The sequence below is a fragment of the Tiliqua scincoides genome, chromosome 7 (genome assembly GCF_035046505.1).
Source record: "Tiliqua scincoides isolate rTilSci1 chromosome 7, rTilSci1.hap2, whole genome shotgun sequence".
NCBI lineage: Eukaryota > Metazoa > Chordata > Lepidosauria > Squamata > Scincidae > Tiliqua > Tiliqua scincoides.
In genome coordinates, this window is record NC_089827.1 from 46645489 (window position 1) to 46660037 (window position 14549).

General features: G+C 45.5%; 1 protein-coding gene across 1 annotated transcript in view; it reads right to left on the minus strand.

Annotated features, from left to right (window-relative positions):
• The window catches only part of DGKI (diacylglycerol kinase iota), a 284940-nt gene that overhangs the window by 57085 nt on the left and 213306 nt on the right, over positions 1-14549 (minus strand). Inside the window, exons 25-27 of the mRNA XM_066634451.1 lie at positions 13625-13669; positions 3278-3347; positions 1001-1041 (exon numbers count right to left, since the gene is read on the minus strand). Of these exons, the coding sequence (XP_066490548.1) occupies positions 1001-1041; positions 3278-3347; positions 13625-13669 (156 nt within the window). The remainder of the gene's footprint in view (positions 1-1000; positions 1042-3277; positions 3348-13624; positions 13670-14549) is intronic.

The following is a 14549-nucleotide window of genomic DNA, read 5'->3' on the forward strand; positions in this document are numbered from 1 at the left end:
TGTGATCTTCTTTTTAAACGCAGCTGTCCCTCGCACAGGAAGATAAGACAGAAAGGAATGAGAAGTTGTGCCTTTAGACAAACTGGTTCAAGGCAGAAGGGCAGAATCGCTCCTTTGTAGTATAAATGTACTTTGACTTTGGTTGCCCTGTGCCAATGCGTACTGAGTATTTTGTTGTTGTTATTTAATTCACACTCTGCTAAATGCACAGTACAAATAAAATCACACACATGACAGAGATAATGCTTCAGAACCAGACTTTTTTTTCATTTCTGGTTCCGATACTGAAGCACCTTTATATGTGACACATCTAAAAGATCTAGGGTTCTTTAACTTAGGAAAAAAGGCAACCAATGGCCAAGACTCATGCATGGCTACTCAGAAGTAAGTTGAATGAGCTGAATGGAATTTACTGCCAAGGATTAATTGTGTACAAGAATGCAGCGGAGAGAGATGATAGAGGTTTATATTATGCATGGTGTACCAAAAACAGATAGAGGTTTTTCTTCCTTTCTCATAATCCTAGAACTCAGAGGCATCCAATGACACTGACTGGCTGGACATTCACAACAGACAAAAGAAAATAGTTTTTTCATGCAGTGTTTAAAAGTATGACATTTTCTGCCCTGGGATGAGGTGGTATCTCCTAACCTAATAGCTTTAAAGCAGGGTTAAATAAGTTCATGAAGGATAAATCCAGCGCTGGGTGGTCATAAGGGCCATGCAGAACCTCCATAGTCAGAAGCTGTCTACCTCTGAATGCTATTTGCTGGGAAGGGTTACTGTCCTCAGCCCTGGCTTCCCAGTAGCATCTGTTTGACACTGCGAGACAGAGTACTGAATGGATCTTTGGTCTGCTCCAACTGGGCTCTTCCTATGTTCTTAGGGGGGTCAATGTGGTGGGTGATCTGCCACCTGGAATATAATAGCCAATTCAATCCTGCACAACTGGCATCACCTTTGCAGGGATGAATAGACAGGCAACAGAATGGAGACCCACCTGAGATCTGTCAATGCGATAAAAGCGATCAGCAGAAGTTGCTGAAAAGAAAGGGAGAAAGAGTTCTGTAAACAAAAAAAAGCTCTGAGCAAAACATTTTTAATATAACTTCTACATGCTCCTCCTCTAATTTTAGCAGCCACTTCAGGAGTACAATTTAAAAAATAGACACATAGCAGTGCTCTTTTCCCACTGGAGTTATTAAAGCAGACATACAGGTAAAACCTGCTGAGATCCTGGGACAGTTGTGCTGGTATGACATATGATTTCCAGCTTTGGTCTGACAGAAATGCAGCTGCCCATAATATACATGAAAAAGAGTACTAGGATTATGTGATGTGAGTTTTGAACAGATCTGAGTTTACTCCTGAGTTCCAGCACCTTTCAGTGCATGTCTGCTTAGAAGTAAGAGCTCTTGAGTGCAATGGGACTTTCTCCCAAGTAACTATGCAATGGATTGTAGCCTTGAACTACTAAACATCACATGTGGTGTGCCCCTTCTGACACACACAGAAATATGCACAGCTTTCCACAGTAGCACCTCCTTTGCCACTACTGGAATTCAAACGTGATGTAGGGAAATCCTAGATACCAGGCACTGCATGAAACCAGCCTAGAATCAGTACAAATGCTATACTCATCAACAGTGTATGTATTTTAATCACTGTTTTTAACTGCTCCTTTCCAGGCTGTGTCACCCAAGGTAGCTTACGGTCAACTGACTGTTTTGACAGTGGTCTGTGATAAACCCAACATACAAACAAATCACAGATAATAAAGAGCATCCTGTAGTCCTCAAAATAGTCTTTCATGTGAGTGTCTCTCAGGCCTTCTGCTGCAAAGGTTGCCATAAAATCACTATACTTTGTGTGCATTTCTGTTACTTCCTGCATATTTTCATTGTCACCCCTCCCTCTGCAGCTTTCCTGTTAAACTGTAGACAGGAAATCCAAATCTGATTTAGAACAGCCAACCCCAGCAAAACCTGTTCAACTTAGTTCAAAGGGGTGGGATGGAGTGTCTTGGATAGCTGGCACTCCTTCAATCAGAGAAAGATGCCATCATGCCAGGCAAATAAGAAAAACAGTTTCCTGGCTGTAAGTGCCCTCTCTTTCTCTCTCTCTCTCTGCTCCAGAAGATAGCCCAGCACCCAGGAACTGCGTAGGAAGATAATTGTTAGCATTTCATGTTGGTTTACAGTTTCTCCTCTCTAGTTTGCATAAAGCTTGAACATGTTGGAAAGTTCAGATGAAGTTTGCCCTACAGCTCTGAGTTAAAAAAAAAAAAACACGTGCGAGAGATTCTGCAGCACCTCAGCACCATCTGCTGGCAGCCCAGTATTACTGCAGGTTGCATAATCTCGTTTTTTCTGCCAAATTAAGCCTCCCTACCCCTTTTCTTGTTGATTTGCTTTTTTGACAACCCTTTTTTCTTTTATTTGACTTTTAGCAAACTGTTTACAGTTTAACTTTGAGTCTGCCTAGTCTCTAGTACAGGAAGTACAGAGGATTGTCACATCTCCTTGCTCTGCAGCCACTACTGTGAAAGTGATTTTGATACAGACCCCAGAGAAGCCTCTCTGGTCCCAAGGAGCCTCTCTGGCTCCCTGATCTCCTGGGCTGGTGGCAATGGATTTAAACTATCAAGACATTTCCTCATTCAGTTGTGTGTCCAACAGGGAAGAGAAAGGAGAGAAAGGGAAGGAATTGAGCGTGCTAACCACCAAGTGCTACTGCCCTGGATCAGGGGTGCCCAGACCCCGGCCTGGGGGCCAGTTGCGGCCCTCAGGGACTCCCAGTCCAGCCCATGGGGATCCCCCAGTCTCCAATGAGCCTCTGGCCCTCTAGAGACTTGCTGGAGCCCATGCTGGCCCAATGCAACTGCTTTCAGGGTGAAGATGACTGTTTGACCTCTCGCATGAGCTGTAGGATGAGGGTTCCCTCCACTGCTTGCTGTTTCACATCTGTGATGAGCAGTGGCAGCAAAGGAAAGGCCAGCCTTGCTTTGTGCAAGGCCTTTTATAGACCTTGAGCTATTGCAAGACCTTCATTCATTCATATATGTTCCATCTCTAATATATTCATTTATGTAAATTTATTCAAATTTGAAATGTAAATTAATTCTTCTTTCCCCCCCAGCCCCCGACACAGTGTCAGAGAGATGATGTGGCCCTCCTGCCAAAAAGTTTGGACACCCCTGCCCTGGATAATTGTGAGGTTGCTGGTAGACTCTCCCTTGACCCTGACAAAGGTAAATGAAGTCACCTCCTACACTTACCATCTAGGAAGCACCATTGAGGGGAAAGTTTCTGAACTGACAGTACTCTTGGAAAAGAACTTTCCTGGTCCTGGTTTGGAGAGAAGAAAATATTATTCTAGTAGCAGTCTAAAAATTAGTTGTTACTGGCTTCACCCCCCACCCACCCACCAACCCATTCCTGTAGGTTTCTTTCATTCAAATTTACAGGAATATCTAACTTGATCAGTCCCGTGGATTTATCCAACACATGTGTGTAAATCTTGCCTCAGGAAGGCATTTCTGTGGCTTAGGGCCCAGTCCTAATTTGGGCCTTGTGCTGCTAGAATTTGTGTTCTGGCAGCGCAAGGCCCTTTAAGGTGGCACAAAAGTCAGGCCACTGTTATGTGCTTCTGGTCACTGCTGCCAACGGTGAGAGAGGTGCAAGAAGATGCAGCATCAGCTCCTAGAGGCTCTGCAGCTCTATGTAAATTGGCGGTGGGAGTGCGTCGTGAGCGGGGAGGGCAGGGGGAGTTTCAGGAAGGGGAGGGGTGGATCTGGGTGGCACCAGTATACACCAGGATCCCATTCCCTGTTTTACAAACTGCCTTGCCTCTTTTTTCTCCTCTGACTTATACCAGTTGAATGGCTGGCATGGGTCTGAGGAGACCCAGAGGTCACCAAAAAGCCTACACAGAGGTGAGTAGAAAATATTTTTACTTACCTCTGGCAAGCCTCCTGACCACCCCTCACCATTGGACATAGCACATGCTCTGTCAGCATGCTCAGTGGCGGCTGCACCACCAGTAATGGTGGGGGGGGGGGTTGGCTTGGGCAGTTAAGGTGTATTCAGATAATGCAATAGCATTCAAAGGGGGCCACAACTGCAAATAAATCCAAAAGAAGTTTGCATCTGGTCATGTTTTTTTTCATATTTTTCTTTTCTCCGCAAGATGGTTATATGTACAGATTATGAACAGTTTTGGCTCGTGGATTGCCTTAGAATTTGATGCAAGGCAACAGAAACAGTGTTGTCAGACACACTGAACTTGCCACACTGCCAAATCAATTTTCCGTGGCAAGAATCATTCTTCCCTCAGCGAGTTATGAGTATTTCCAAATTCAGTGCAGGGGGGACTGCAAGTTCCCAAGAGAATAATGACACAGAAGTTGAGCCATCACACAGTCAATCAGGATATGACCGGTGCCATTGGTTGAAGGCCCCGTCACAGATCTCAAGAGTTCAACATCACGGGGCCTTCCGTTTTAATGAGCAACCTCGAGACTGTGTGCACTGAGAAAGGCAAGGAAAGTAGAACATGAGTCCGTCTGGCCTGAAAAGGAAGAGGAGCCCACCGGAGAAATTCACAGCAGCCATGCCAAGGCAGACAATGTGCAACTGGACAACAAATAGCATCTGGATGGGTGGTAAACTCCAAAAACAACAATGCTCTTGGCTCGGCCAGGTGTCCTCAGTGTGCGGCAAGCCAGCAAGCGCTCCCTCCCTAAGACAATTATAACCACATTGTTACAACCCTTAGGGCGCCATCTACTGAAGGGCTCCAACTCTAATTTCTCACAAGCAGGCAGACGCTCATTAGTTTGGCACGAAGCTGCTGCCAGTGGCTAACGACTCTTCTTTGGCCCCGTGCAAACCTGCCAGTTTCTTCTTATTAGCGTCTGCCTCTGGGCGCAGTCTGAGCTATCCATCTATCATCTGCCTCTCTCCTTTATTATGCAAGATGGGAAAGCAAATTATGCTCCTGACACCCTTCTCCCAGCGGATCCAAAGGTTACAGTCGACCCAGAAGCAAAGTGTTACTGAGGCTGCTTTGGTAGGTACTATTTCTAACACACACTCCTGTAGCTGCTTCATGCGCCAAAATCAAGCAAAGAACGGCTTCCCGAGAACATTGTTACATATTTCCTACTTCTCCAAGCATTGAGAAGGCCAGGGATAGCAGACAAGGGTTTTGTTCCTTTGGATGAGAGAGAGAGAGAGAGTGCACAGGAAAGTTACATTGTGATCTCTCTTTCTTTGCAAAACTGACAGGTGAGGAATACTGGAAGCAGACAGCAGGCGGGCAGCACCCCTGCACATGGAAAGCACTGTGACAGCCAGCCTGTGTCCGAGTGGTGGGCCTGTTACTTGCTATATCCCTACTACTTGTTGCAGCCTTGCAACCAGTCCAGCCCTGCTACTTGCTGCATCCTGTGACTTTCCAAACGCTATAGGGCAGTGCTTCTCGCACATTTCACACTGGGACCCACTGTTTAGAATGAGAATCTGTCAGGACACACCGGAAGTGATGTCATGATCGGAAGTGACATCATCAAGCAGGAACATTTTTAACAATCCTAGGCTGCAATGCTACCCAGACTTACCCAGGAGTAAGTCCCATTTACTCTCATTGTTAAAAGAATATACATAGCAGCTTGTTAAAAGTACAGGCCTGTAACATTTCCCCAGATGCACTCACATAACATGGTAGCATCAAGTCTATTAAAAATAAAATATTGAAATGAATGGGGAGCCACCTGAAATTGGCTCACTACCCACCTAGTGGGTCCCGACCCACAGTTTGAGAAACTGCTATAGGGGATGTTGCCAGCCTATCTTACATAGTTATCCTATTGTTTGAAATATTGTTTTCATAAAGTTACAATAAAGCTATTATCTGGGTTAAAATTGGGAGAAGTCATGGAGCGGGGCCTGTGGGTTTCATTTCAGGTCCCCTTCTTTTCTGATCATATCTGAACCCTGTAGGGGCACGGAGCAGGGCTTTTTTTTTTGCGAGTTTAATCTTCACCCTCCACTTGGCATTCTCCTCCAAGAAGCCCACTAGACAAGCTGTTTTGGAATGAATTAACAACCCAATTCCACCTAAATCCCCACATACAGATGCAGCAGTGCCAGTATGGCTCCTGCTGTATCCCATGGGGGATTATTAGCAGCTGGGAGTATACTTGGGATAAGGGGGCATTTCCCCCCCCCTTGCCTCGGGGCAAGCCTCAGAAGCTGCTATGGGGCAACTCAGACCTTCACCAGCGATATTGGTGGAGTAAATCCGCAAATCCCAGGAAGACAGATCAGGCCTGGGAAGGGTGTTGGGATTCCCTTGTGTACTGCTGCTGCCAAAACATCCCCCCCTCAGGACCAATTGACCCTCTCTGCCACCCCTGTCACCTCCCCATTCTGCCTACCCCCACCCCCTCTCTGCCTCTCACCAATTCCGGCTTACCTGGGCCAGCAGAACTTTGGTCATCTAGTAGTGGGCATGCAGTGGGTGCTTAACACCACAGTAAAACAGCCTCTGCAGCACAATACTAATTATGCGGGCAGCAACAGGGAATAGGATTTGGCCATAAGATTCTCTCCCCCCCCCCCCAAGCAGGCATTTGGAAGATGAGGCAGTTACTGTTTTAAGCTGACCTGGGCTATTATTTCTCAAACATTGTCCTGTTTTAAAGTCTGTATTTATAACTAATTGATAAGTTGTTATGGTTGGCTGGTCCTGTTTTTGTAAGCAATTTGATAACTGTAAGCCACCCTGAGGCCATCTGGAAGGCCACATGGTGGGATATAAATAAAATAAATAAAATTTCTATGCCCTGGATTTCTCTCTTGGGTACACTTTATTCCCCTTCCCTCTCCAGGGTCTCATTTATCAAAACAGAATTTGGAGCATCTTGGTCAACAGTTTTACTTCAGCTTAAATGCAGATCGTAGCACCAAGCATAGATGGTAACATTACAAAGGAATTTTCAACAGCTTTAAAGATCTTGGTGCGCTGCCACAGCAAGAAGAGAGAGCAGGATGCCCAAGATACACTGTGAACGTGCAATTAGGAGAAATGCTCCTGCAAACCTTTCATCTCTACCAGGGACATGTGGTGTGGGTGTGGCAGGTGAGGCAGAACCAGCTATTGTAGTCCATGGAAAAGCACCACAGTTGCCCTGCCTCCTTACAACCGAGAAGGCTCTTCTTACACCTGAGAAAGCTGGTCCCTGAGAAAGCTGGTTCCACACTTCCCTGATCTATACCACTCCAGACCTCATAGAATGCAAGAACCATAGAGTTGAAAGGGTCTTACAAAATAATCAAGTTCAACCTCCACCCAAGCTGTCCACAACTATAATATGTCCAATACATGGCTATCCAGACTCTGCTTAAAGATCTCCAACGATAGTCTACAAAAGAGAGTCCAAAGGAAGAAGTCTGATCTCAGTTTGATTTAAACCCACAGTCTTCTGAATTTTGGTCAGACACACTAAAATTGCACCACAAGGTCAATGGCACAGAAAGATCTATCCCTAGACATTCTGGTGCTCTCAAGTGGCTGCACATTAATCCGGTAGGCATGTTCTGGGATCTTTTGCAATGGTGAGAGAAGATGATGGGTGCAGCTGTCAACTAAATGCCTCTCCATTGACTTCCCTAAAAACCTTGGAGGCCCCAAGCGATCCCCTGGATTGCTTGCACAGTGGGGCCAGCCTTGCAGTCTAGATCCCCTGGCTCAGCTGCATAGTGGAATGCCGTTGGTGCTCAACCAACTTACTGGTTACCATAGGTACAGACCCAGTTTTTGTAAAAGAAGAGAACGAGGGATGCAAGAGGCATGATGACTTTGCTAGCACAGATGGTAGTTTGAGAAGCTGTTTTTTCAAACAGAAAAAAAGATTGCAAGTTAGCTTTGGCAAGAGTCCACCCGGTGTAGGAATCTATTTGTTTTCCCGCAGCAACTTCATTGAGGACTTTCCAACTCTGCAGCTGAACCAGACGGACGTGGAGCTATCGCTCACATGAGGGTAAATTTTTGTGCATTAAACATCTTGGCGCCACAAACAACATGAAAAAGGAAGGGAACACAAATCGGCATCTGGAAGCATCTCCTTCGGTGCAGGGGAAGGGCTTTTGCTGACTTTCCCCATTCCAAACTCAGAGGAACCCCAAAAGAGATGTAGTTTTGTTTGTAAGATCTAAGAGGGCCCAAGATGCCTTATTTGTAAGACACAGAGATGGCTTCGTCGACTAAATGCCTCGCGTGCTGTTGTCATCTTGTGTTTTCTCTCCCATTCCATTATTTAGATTGGGGTTGATAACAAGATAACGGGGTTGAAGGAACCCCCAAATTAACCCGAGGAAGGTAGTCTGCGGCAAGGGTTCCCAGAGAATATATAACTACCTGACACATCCAAGAGAACCAATAAACTACCAAAGGAGAGAGTGTTCAGACAGAAACATGCTCAAGTATTCATGTAATGTGAAAGCTTCAAAGGAGCTTGTTGCAGAAGCGGATGGGTGACTCATACATCACTTAGCAGCCATGAAGGAATGGCTCGTAGAAGGGGAGGACTGAGGGATAAAGAAAGGGTGATGGGTTTTGAAAAGTCATGTTTTGGGTTACAGTCCTCAATCATGGACACGTTTACAAGAAGAGTCTGCTGGATAAGGCCTAGGTTCCTTCTAGTCCAGCTTCCTGTATCTCACAGCAGCCCACCAGATGCTTCAGTTAGCACAAAAGACCACAAGATATTTGCATCTCATTGCCACTCCCCCCCCGCCCACATATGGCATTCTATTTACCCTAAAATTTTCATATTTTAGATCCTCAATCAAACAAGTTCACATGAAGATGGTCAAAGATAATCATCTCACCATGAAATGCTAGTTGCAGTTTGTTAAGCTGGCTGCAGTCCAGCTTAAAATAGTTGGGACTAGGGTCTACAGATAATCATAAGAAGCTGCTTTATACTGAATCAGGCTATTGTCCCATCAACCTCAGCACTGTCAACGCTGACTGGCAGAAGCGCTACAGGGTTTCAGATTCGTCTTTCCCCACCCTACCTGGGAATGCCGAGGATTAAAACCAGGACATTCTGGGTGCAAAATATGAGTTCTACCAGCAAGTAACAGCCTCATCCCTGAAGTTCTTGCAAAAAGCAATTTATATATTTCACAAGCAGGCAGGAAACCTGTACACTGCAACCATAAGGAAAAAGTAGACATTTCTCTCATAGAAGAAAAAGAGTCTTACAAACGCAGGAAAGCAGCATATCTTGGAGAAGACTAGATGAACTCTTCATCTTTATATCTAGTTCTGTCCATGCTTGGATTTTTTTTTTCCCCTTTTCATCATGTAAGCCTCACATGGTACAGTTCAGGCATCTCACCTACTTTCATCAGAACTAACTTATTGCACTAGTTTCAGTAAACTTAGTCAAGATTTACTTTGGCAGGATGAGAGCCCTCCATGTGACACTCCAGAAGACACTGTAAGTCTCCTTATGTGACTAACGATCCTTAAAAGAACTGAGAATCTGTCAGAGTGCCCGTTTCATACAGCTTTATCAAGCTTGATGCATTTATTTTATGGAACAGGAATACTCTGAAAAATGAGCCATTCCTACGAGAAGCTGAGCAGCCTCAACTATTATTGATTTTTCGAGGAGTAACAAGATATAGCAGGAGTAAAGAGACCAATTCAATAGCATCCCAGTTGCTCCTCACAGCATGAGCTCTTATTCCCCATGAAAAATTCATACAAAAATATAGAAAAAGTAAAGAAAGGCAGGAATCCTCATCAGTGTTAACCAAAATATCAATTTCCAAGATTGAGGGGGTGGGTGGGTGGGTGATAACATGACAATACTCCCTAAAGTCAAACCAGGTTAAAATAATGCAACTCCTTGTATCACATGTTCTATTACAGATGCATGCTGGAGGATAAATGTTCAAAACCAGCCATCTCGATCTGTAAATGCAAACTGAAAGTGCTCCAAGAAATATTTGTAATGAACTAGAAACATTCTATTTAAAAAGTCCAAATTAGTTTTGTCATTTCCCCACCAGTCTTATTGATTGAGGTCTATTGTTTTTGCCCCATAGATCTTAATGGTAGGCAAAGGATCAGTTCCCATCCACATTGCCTCAGTCCTTCACCTAAGGATTGGTCCTTCACTCTACCAATACACTCTGACCAAGAATGTAATTCAGAGCTGGACTATGAGTGTATTGCTAGAGTGTAACAAAGGGGTGGTACTGATGAACTGGTTTTCATATATGACTAGCATAAGACCCATTGATATGATGGCCAGGACCAAGGGATGGTCCATGTATTGCAGCTTCTCTTTTAACTGAGACACAATGTCCCTTCTCACCTCTAAGATGAGGTTCATCTTAGAAATGGTGGAGGCCATTCACTTATATACAGAAATATTCAAGGTCTGTATTCAGAGACATTACTGAAGTAGGACTTAGCAGTCTCTACCTGCCAGCTCCAATTCCAGCCTCTTGGCGGAAGATGGTTATGAACTTTCCCAAACCATGTGGCTGATAACAGAAAGCTTCCTTTATCCCATAGACTTTAATGGAAGCTACTGAGAATGAAGACTGCCTTTGCTGGCTAGCAGTGTCCCATCCCTTCATCTGCATTCTGTATCTTGGTCAGGCCAGAGCGTGATGGAACCCAGGGACTTAACTGCATATCTTTAGAAGATTATTATTATTATTTATTAATTTGTACCCCGCCTTTTTGCCCAACGGGCACACAAGGCGGATAACAAACAATTTAAAAATACAACATGAAAAATAGTTAAAAAAACAATTTACAATAACTAAAAAGCTAAAAACAAAACAAAGCCCGTGGATTTTCCTATAAAAAGCAAGATGCCAGCCAGCCTGTCAACAATTAAAAGCTTTTTGAAATAAAAAGGTCTTCAGTCCACGCCGAAATGTTAGCAACGAGGGAGCAGTTCTCAGTTCTAAGGGGAGGGTATTCCACAGTTTGGGGGCCACCACCGAGAAGGCCCTCTTCCTGGCCATCACCCCCCTCACATCTCTTAGTGGCAGCACAGTCAAAAGGGCCCCCCCAGAAGGTCTAAGAGCACGGGCTGGATTGTAGAGAAGGAGGCAGTCCCTCAAATACCCCAGACCCGAGCCGTAAAGGGCTTTAAAAGTCAAAACTAGCACCTTGAATTGGGCCCGGAACAGAACTGGCAACCAGTGTAGCCGCCAGAGCAACGGCTCGACAGAGTCAAACCGACGTGCCCCAGCAACCACACGAGCAGCCGCATTCTGTACTACTTGTAATTTCCAGACCGTCTTCAAAGGTAGCCCCACGTAGAGCGCGTTGCAATAATCTAATCTAGATGTCACTAGGGCATGGGTTACTGTGGCCAGGTCCGCGCAGCTCAGGTACGGTCACAGCTGGCGAATCAGCCGAAGCTGAGCAAAGGCTCCCCTGGCCACCGCCGCCACCTGGGACTCCAGGAGCAGCTGTGGATCCAGGAGAAACCCCAAGCTGCGGACCTGCTCCTTCAGAGGGAGTGCAACCCCATTCAGAGCAGGACGATAGTACAGCACCCGAGCTGTGGATTTCCGAACCAAGAGCACCTCTGTCTTATCCGGATTTAATTTCAGCTTGTTCGCCCGCCTCCAGACAGCGATCCAGGACCCCAGCCGCCTCCTCAGAATCAGGGGGAAAGGAGAGATAAAGCTGGGTGTCATCAGCGTACTGGTGGCAACCCACTCCAAACCCCCGGATGACCTCTCCCAGTGGCTTCATGTAGATGTTAAAAAGCATGGGGGATAAGATGGAACCCTGCAGCACCCCAAACCTAAGAGGTCAGGGTGCCAAACAGGCATCCCCCAGCACCACCTTCTGGGATCTGTCAGCCAGGAAGGAGCGGAACCACTTCAAAACAGTGCCTCCAAGCCCCAACCCGGCCAGCCGGCCCAGAAGGACACCATGGTCGATGGTGTCGAATGCCGCCGAGAGGTCCAGCAGGACTAACAGGGTTGCGCTCCCCCTGTCCATCCCCCGGCGAAGGTCATCCACCAAGGCGACCAAGGCAGTCTCCGTCCCAAACCCCGGCCTGAAGCCAGATTGGAATGGGTCCAGATAATCCATTTCCTCCAGTACCCTCTGAAGCTGGGACGCCACCACCCGCTCAATCACCTTGCCCAGGAATGGGATATTCGAGACCAGCCGAAAGATCATACTGATTAAAGACTTCAGCAATCAAACTGAAGTGGCTTTAGTTTTTTTTCCCCCGAGTGGCTCCTTTTCTGTTCTGTATGTTCTGTTCTGTTCTGTTCTGAATGTTCTGAAATGTTCTGTAACATTTCTAGTTACTACTGCCCTCAAGATCAGTTATAGTACTGAATGCTCTCATACCTACTTTCAAGTTGAAACATTTTTCCTCAGCGATGGTCACTTTAAAATCAGGATTGCTATCATCATCACCATCATTATTGTCATCATCGTTATTTTATATTAAATGTTCTACGTACATTTTCTCAGCAATTCTTAAAACAAGGCAGTAAGATAGGTCAATATCAGGAGCCACATACTGAAAAGGAAGCTGAGAGACTACAGCTTGCCTAAGAAACAAACCACTTGTGATTTCGAACCCCCTGACTGTTTAAAAAGCTGCTGCTGGAAGCTCCAATTTTAGCTGCAGCAGAGGCAGTGAACCCTTTGGTTTTCCAAGTCCACATTCCACTTCCTCTTCCCCACATTGCAACAGAAAAAAAAAATACTGATATCCAACGCCTAGATTCTGAGGTTAGTGGCAGCTTTCAGAGGGGCAATTAAGTCCTGGAAAACAGAGTGGGACATGTCCTGACCCAGCACAATTGCTCTAATCAAAACCAATGCTACCGCCTCCTTCCACTTGCTTTGACGTGTGAGAAAATTGTCAGGAGATCCAATAACAGATCTCCAGGCTTATATATGGTTTCGCCTGAAGGCTACCAAGGGCATTCAAGGTTGGGGCAAGATTTGATCCAGGGATTTTCCAGCTCATACTCTCAGGTTTCCATTCTATACACACTTACCTGGGAGTAAGACCCATTAAACTAAATGGGACTTACTTTTGCATAGGCATGCATCACTGCTAGCCACCACACTATATCATCTATCAAAGGAGTGGCCAACCGTTCAACTTTAGGGTTCCCGGGCCTTTAACAAGTGTGTAGAAGAGGGAATTTCAGTAGGCGCAGCTTGTCATTTATGAGATAACAAACTGCACCTGCTGAAATTCCCGCCTCTGCACAATTGTTAAAGGTCCAAGAGCCCTAAAGTTGAAAGGTTTGGCCACCCCTGATCTATCATATAAACCCCATATTAGGATATTTCCTTGTAAGTCAGATGTTTGAATGATATATTTTATAATCTCCTACAACACCAAAGTACTTCCATGGATCGGTATGACTTGCTACAGTTTGAGGTGGATGAGCATCAGTCGAATTGACAAAGCCAAGCCAAATTCTGTTTTCAAGAAAAAGAAGCATAAGTCAAAATTCAGCCTGAAGAATAAGAGTTTCCTGTATGTGTTTTTTTTTTTTTTAAAAAGGAAAGGAGGAAAAAGATTATGCTATTTTACCTGATAGTGAACTCTCTGCGTACTTGATGTTACTGACTGCAAATCCTAATGGGAGAAAACCAAAAAGAAAACAATGGTAAGTCTGAAGACAGTTGCAGCTCCTTCCTGTGCAAAACTATTCCTGTTAACTTGTTTGTCACATAACTTCAAACTCTTTCTAAACTCAGAGTCAATATCAAATAACCATGAACAATGATGGGAGGCAGGCCGCATCCTGTACATGCCAACTCCTCAGTCCAACACGTGCCTGGTTGTTCTGCCCAGCTACTGCCCCACCCACTTCTTGCACAGTCTTCCAGTGAGACAAGAATGGTGACATGGCTGACCTCACCCAGCAGCAGAGCTAGGGCAGGAGGTAGCCACCACCACTGCTATCTCCAGGCTGTTGACACTTTCACCATCCCCTTTCACCTGGCCAGGTGCGGTGTATGCTGGGAGCAGAAAGGTTCCAATTTAAAGAAAACCAGAGTAGGAGGGGTGATGTGAGGCAGCAGCACTGGGGAAGGGTCTGTGTGAACACCCTGGCAATAGACAAAGGAAGTTGGCACCATTGCAGGTGCCAGATCAGCTTGGGCTTAGCCTGAAAATGCATCCAACTACTTTTCAATCAAGCCAAGCGAGGGATCTGTAGAAGCCAGGCAAGACTTCTCTATGATTTAATCTGAAGTGTAGCCTGATATTCAATGACAGTTGCTTTATGGGAACCTTAATGAGCAACTTTTAAAAAGTGCTAATAAAACAGGTTCCCTGCATCCAATCTCCTTAGAACGGTGCATGTATGATATCCAGTGGCACCACAAGGTTGGAGCAATGTGGGTGGGCTGCCCCGGACACAAGGCTTGGAAGGGGGTGACACAATACTTCCCAAGCCTCCCTTCGGCAAACTTTGGGGCTGTTTTGGGCCCAGCTGCTGCCTTTGATTGTG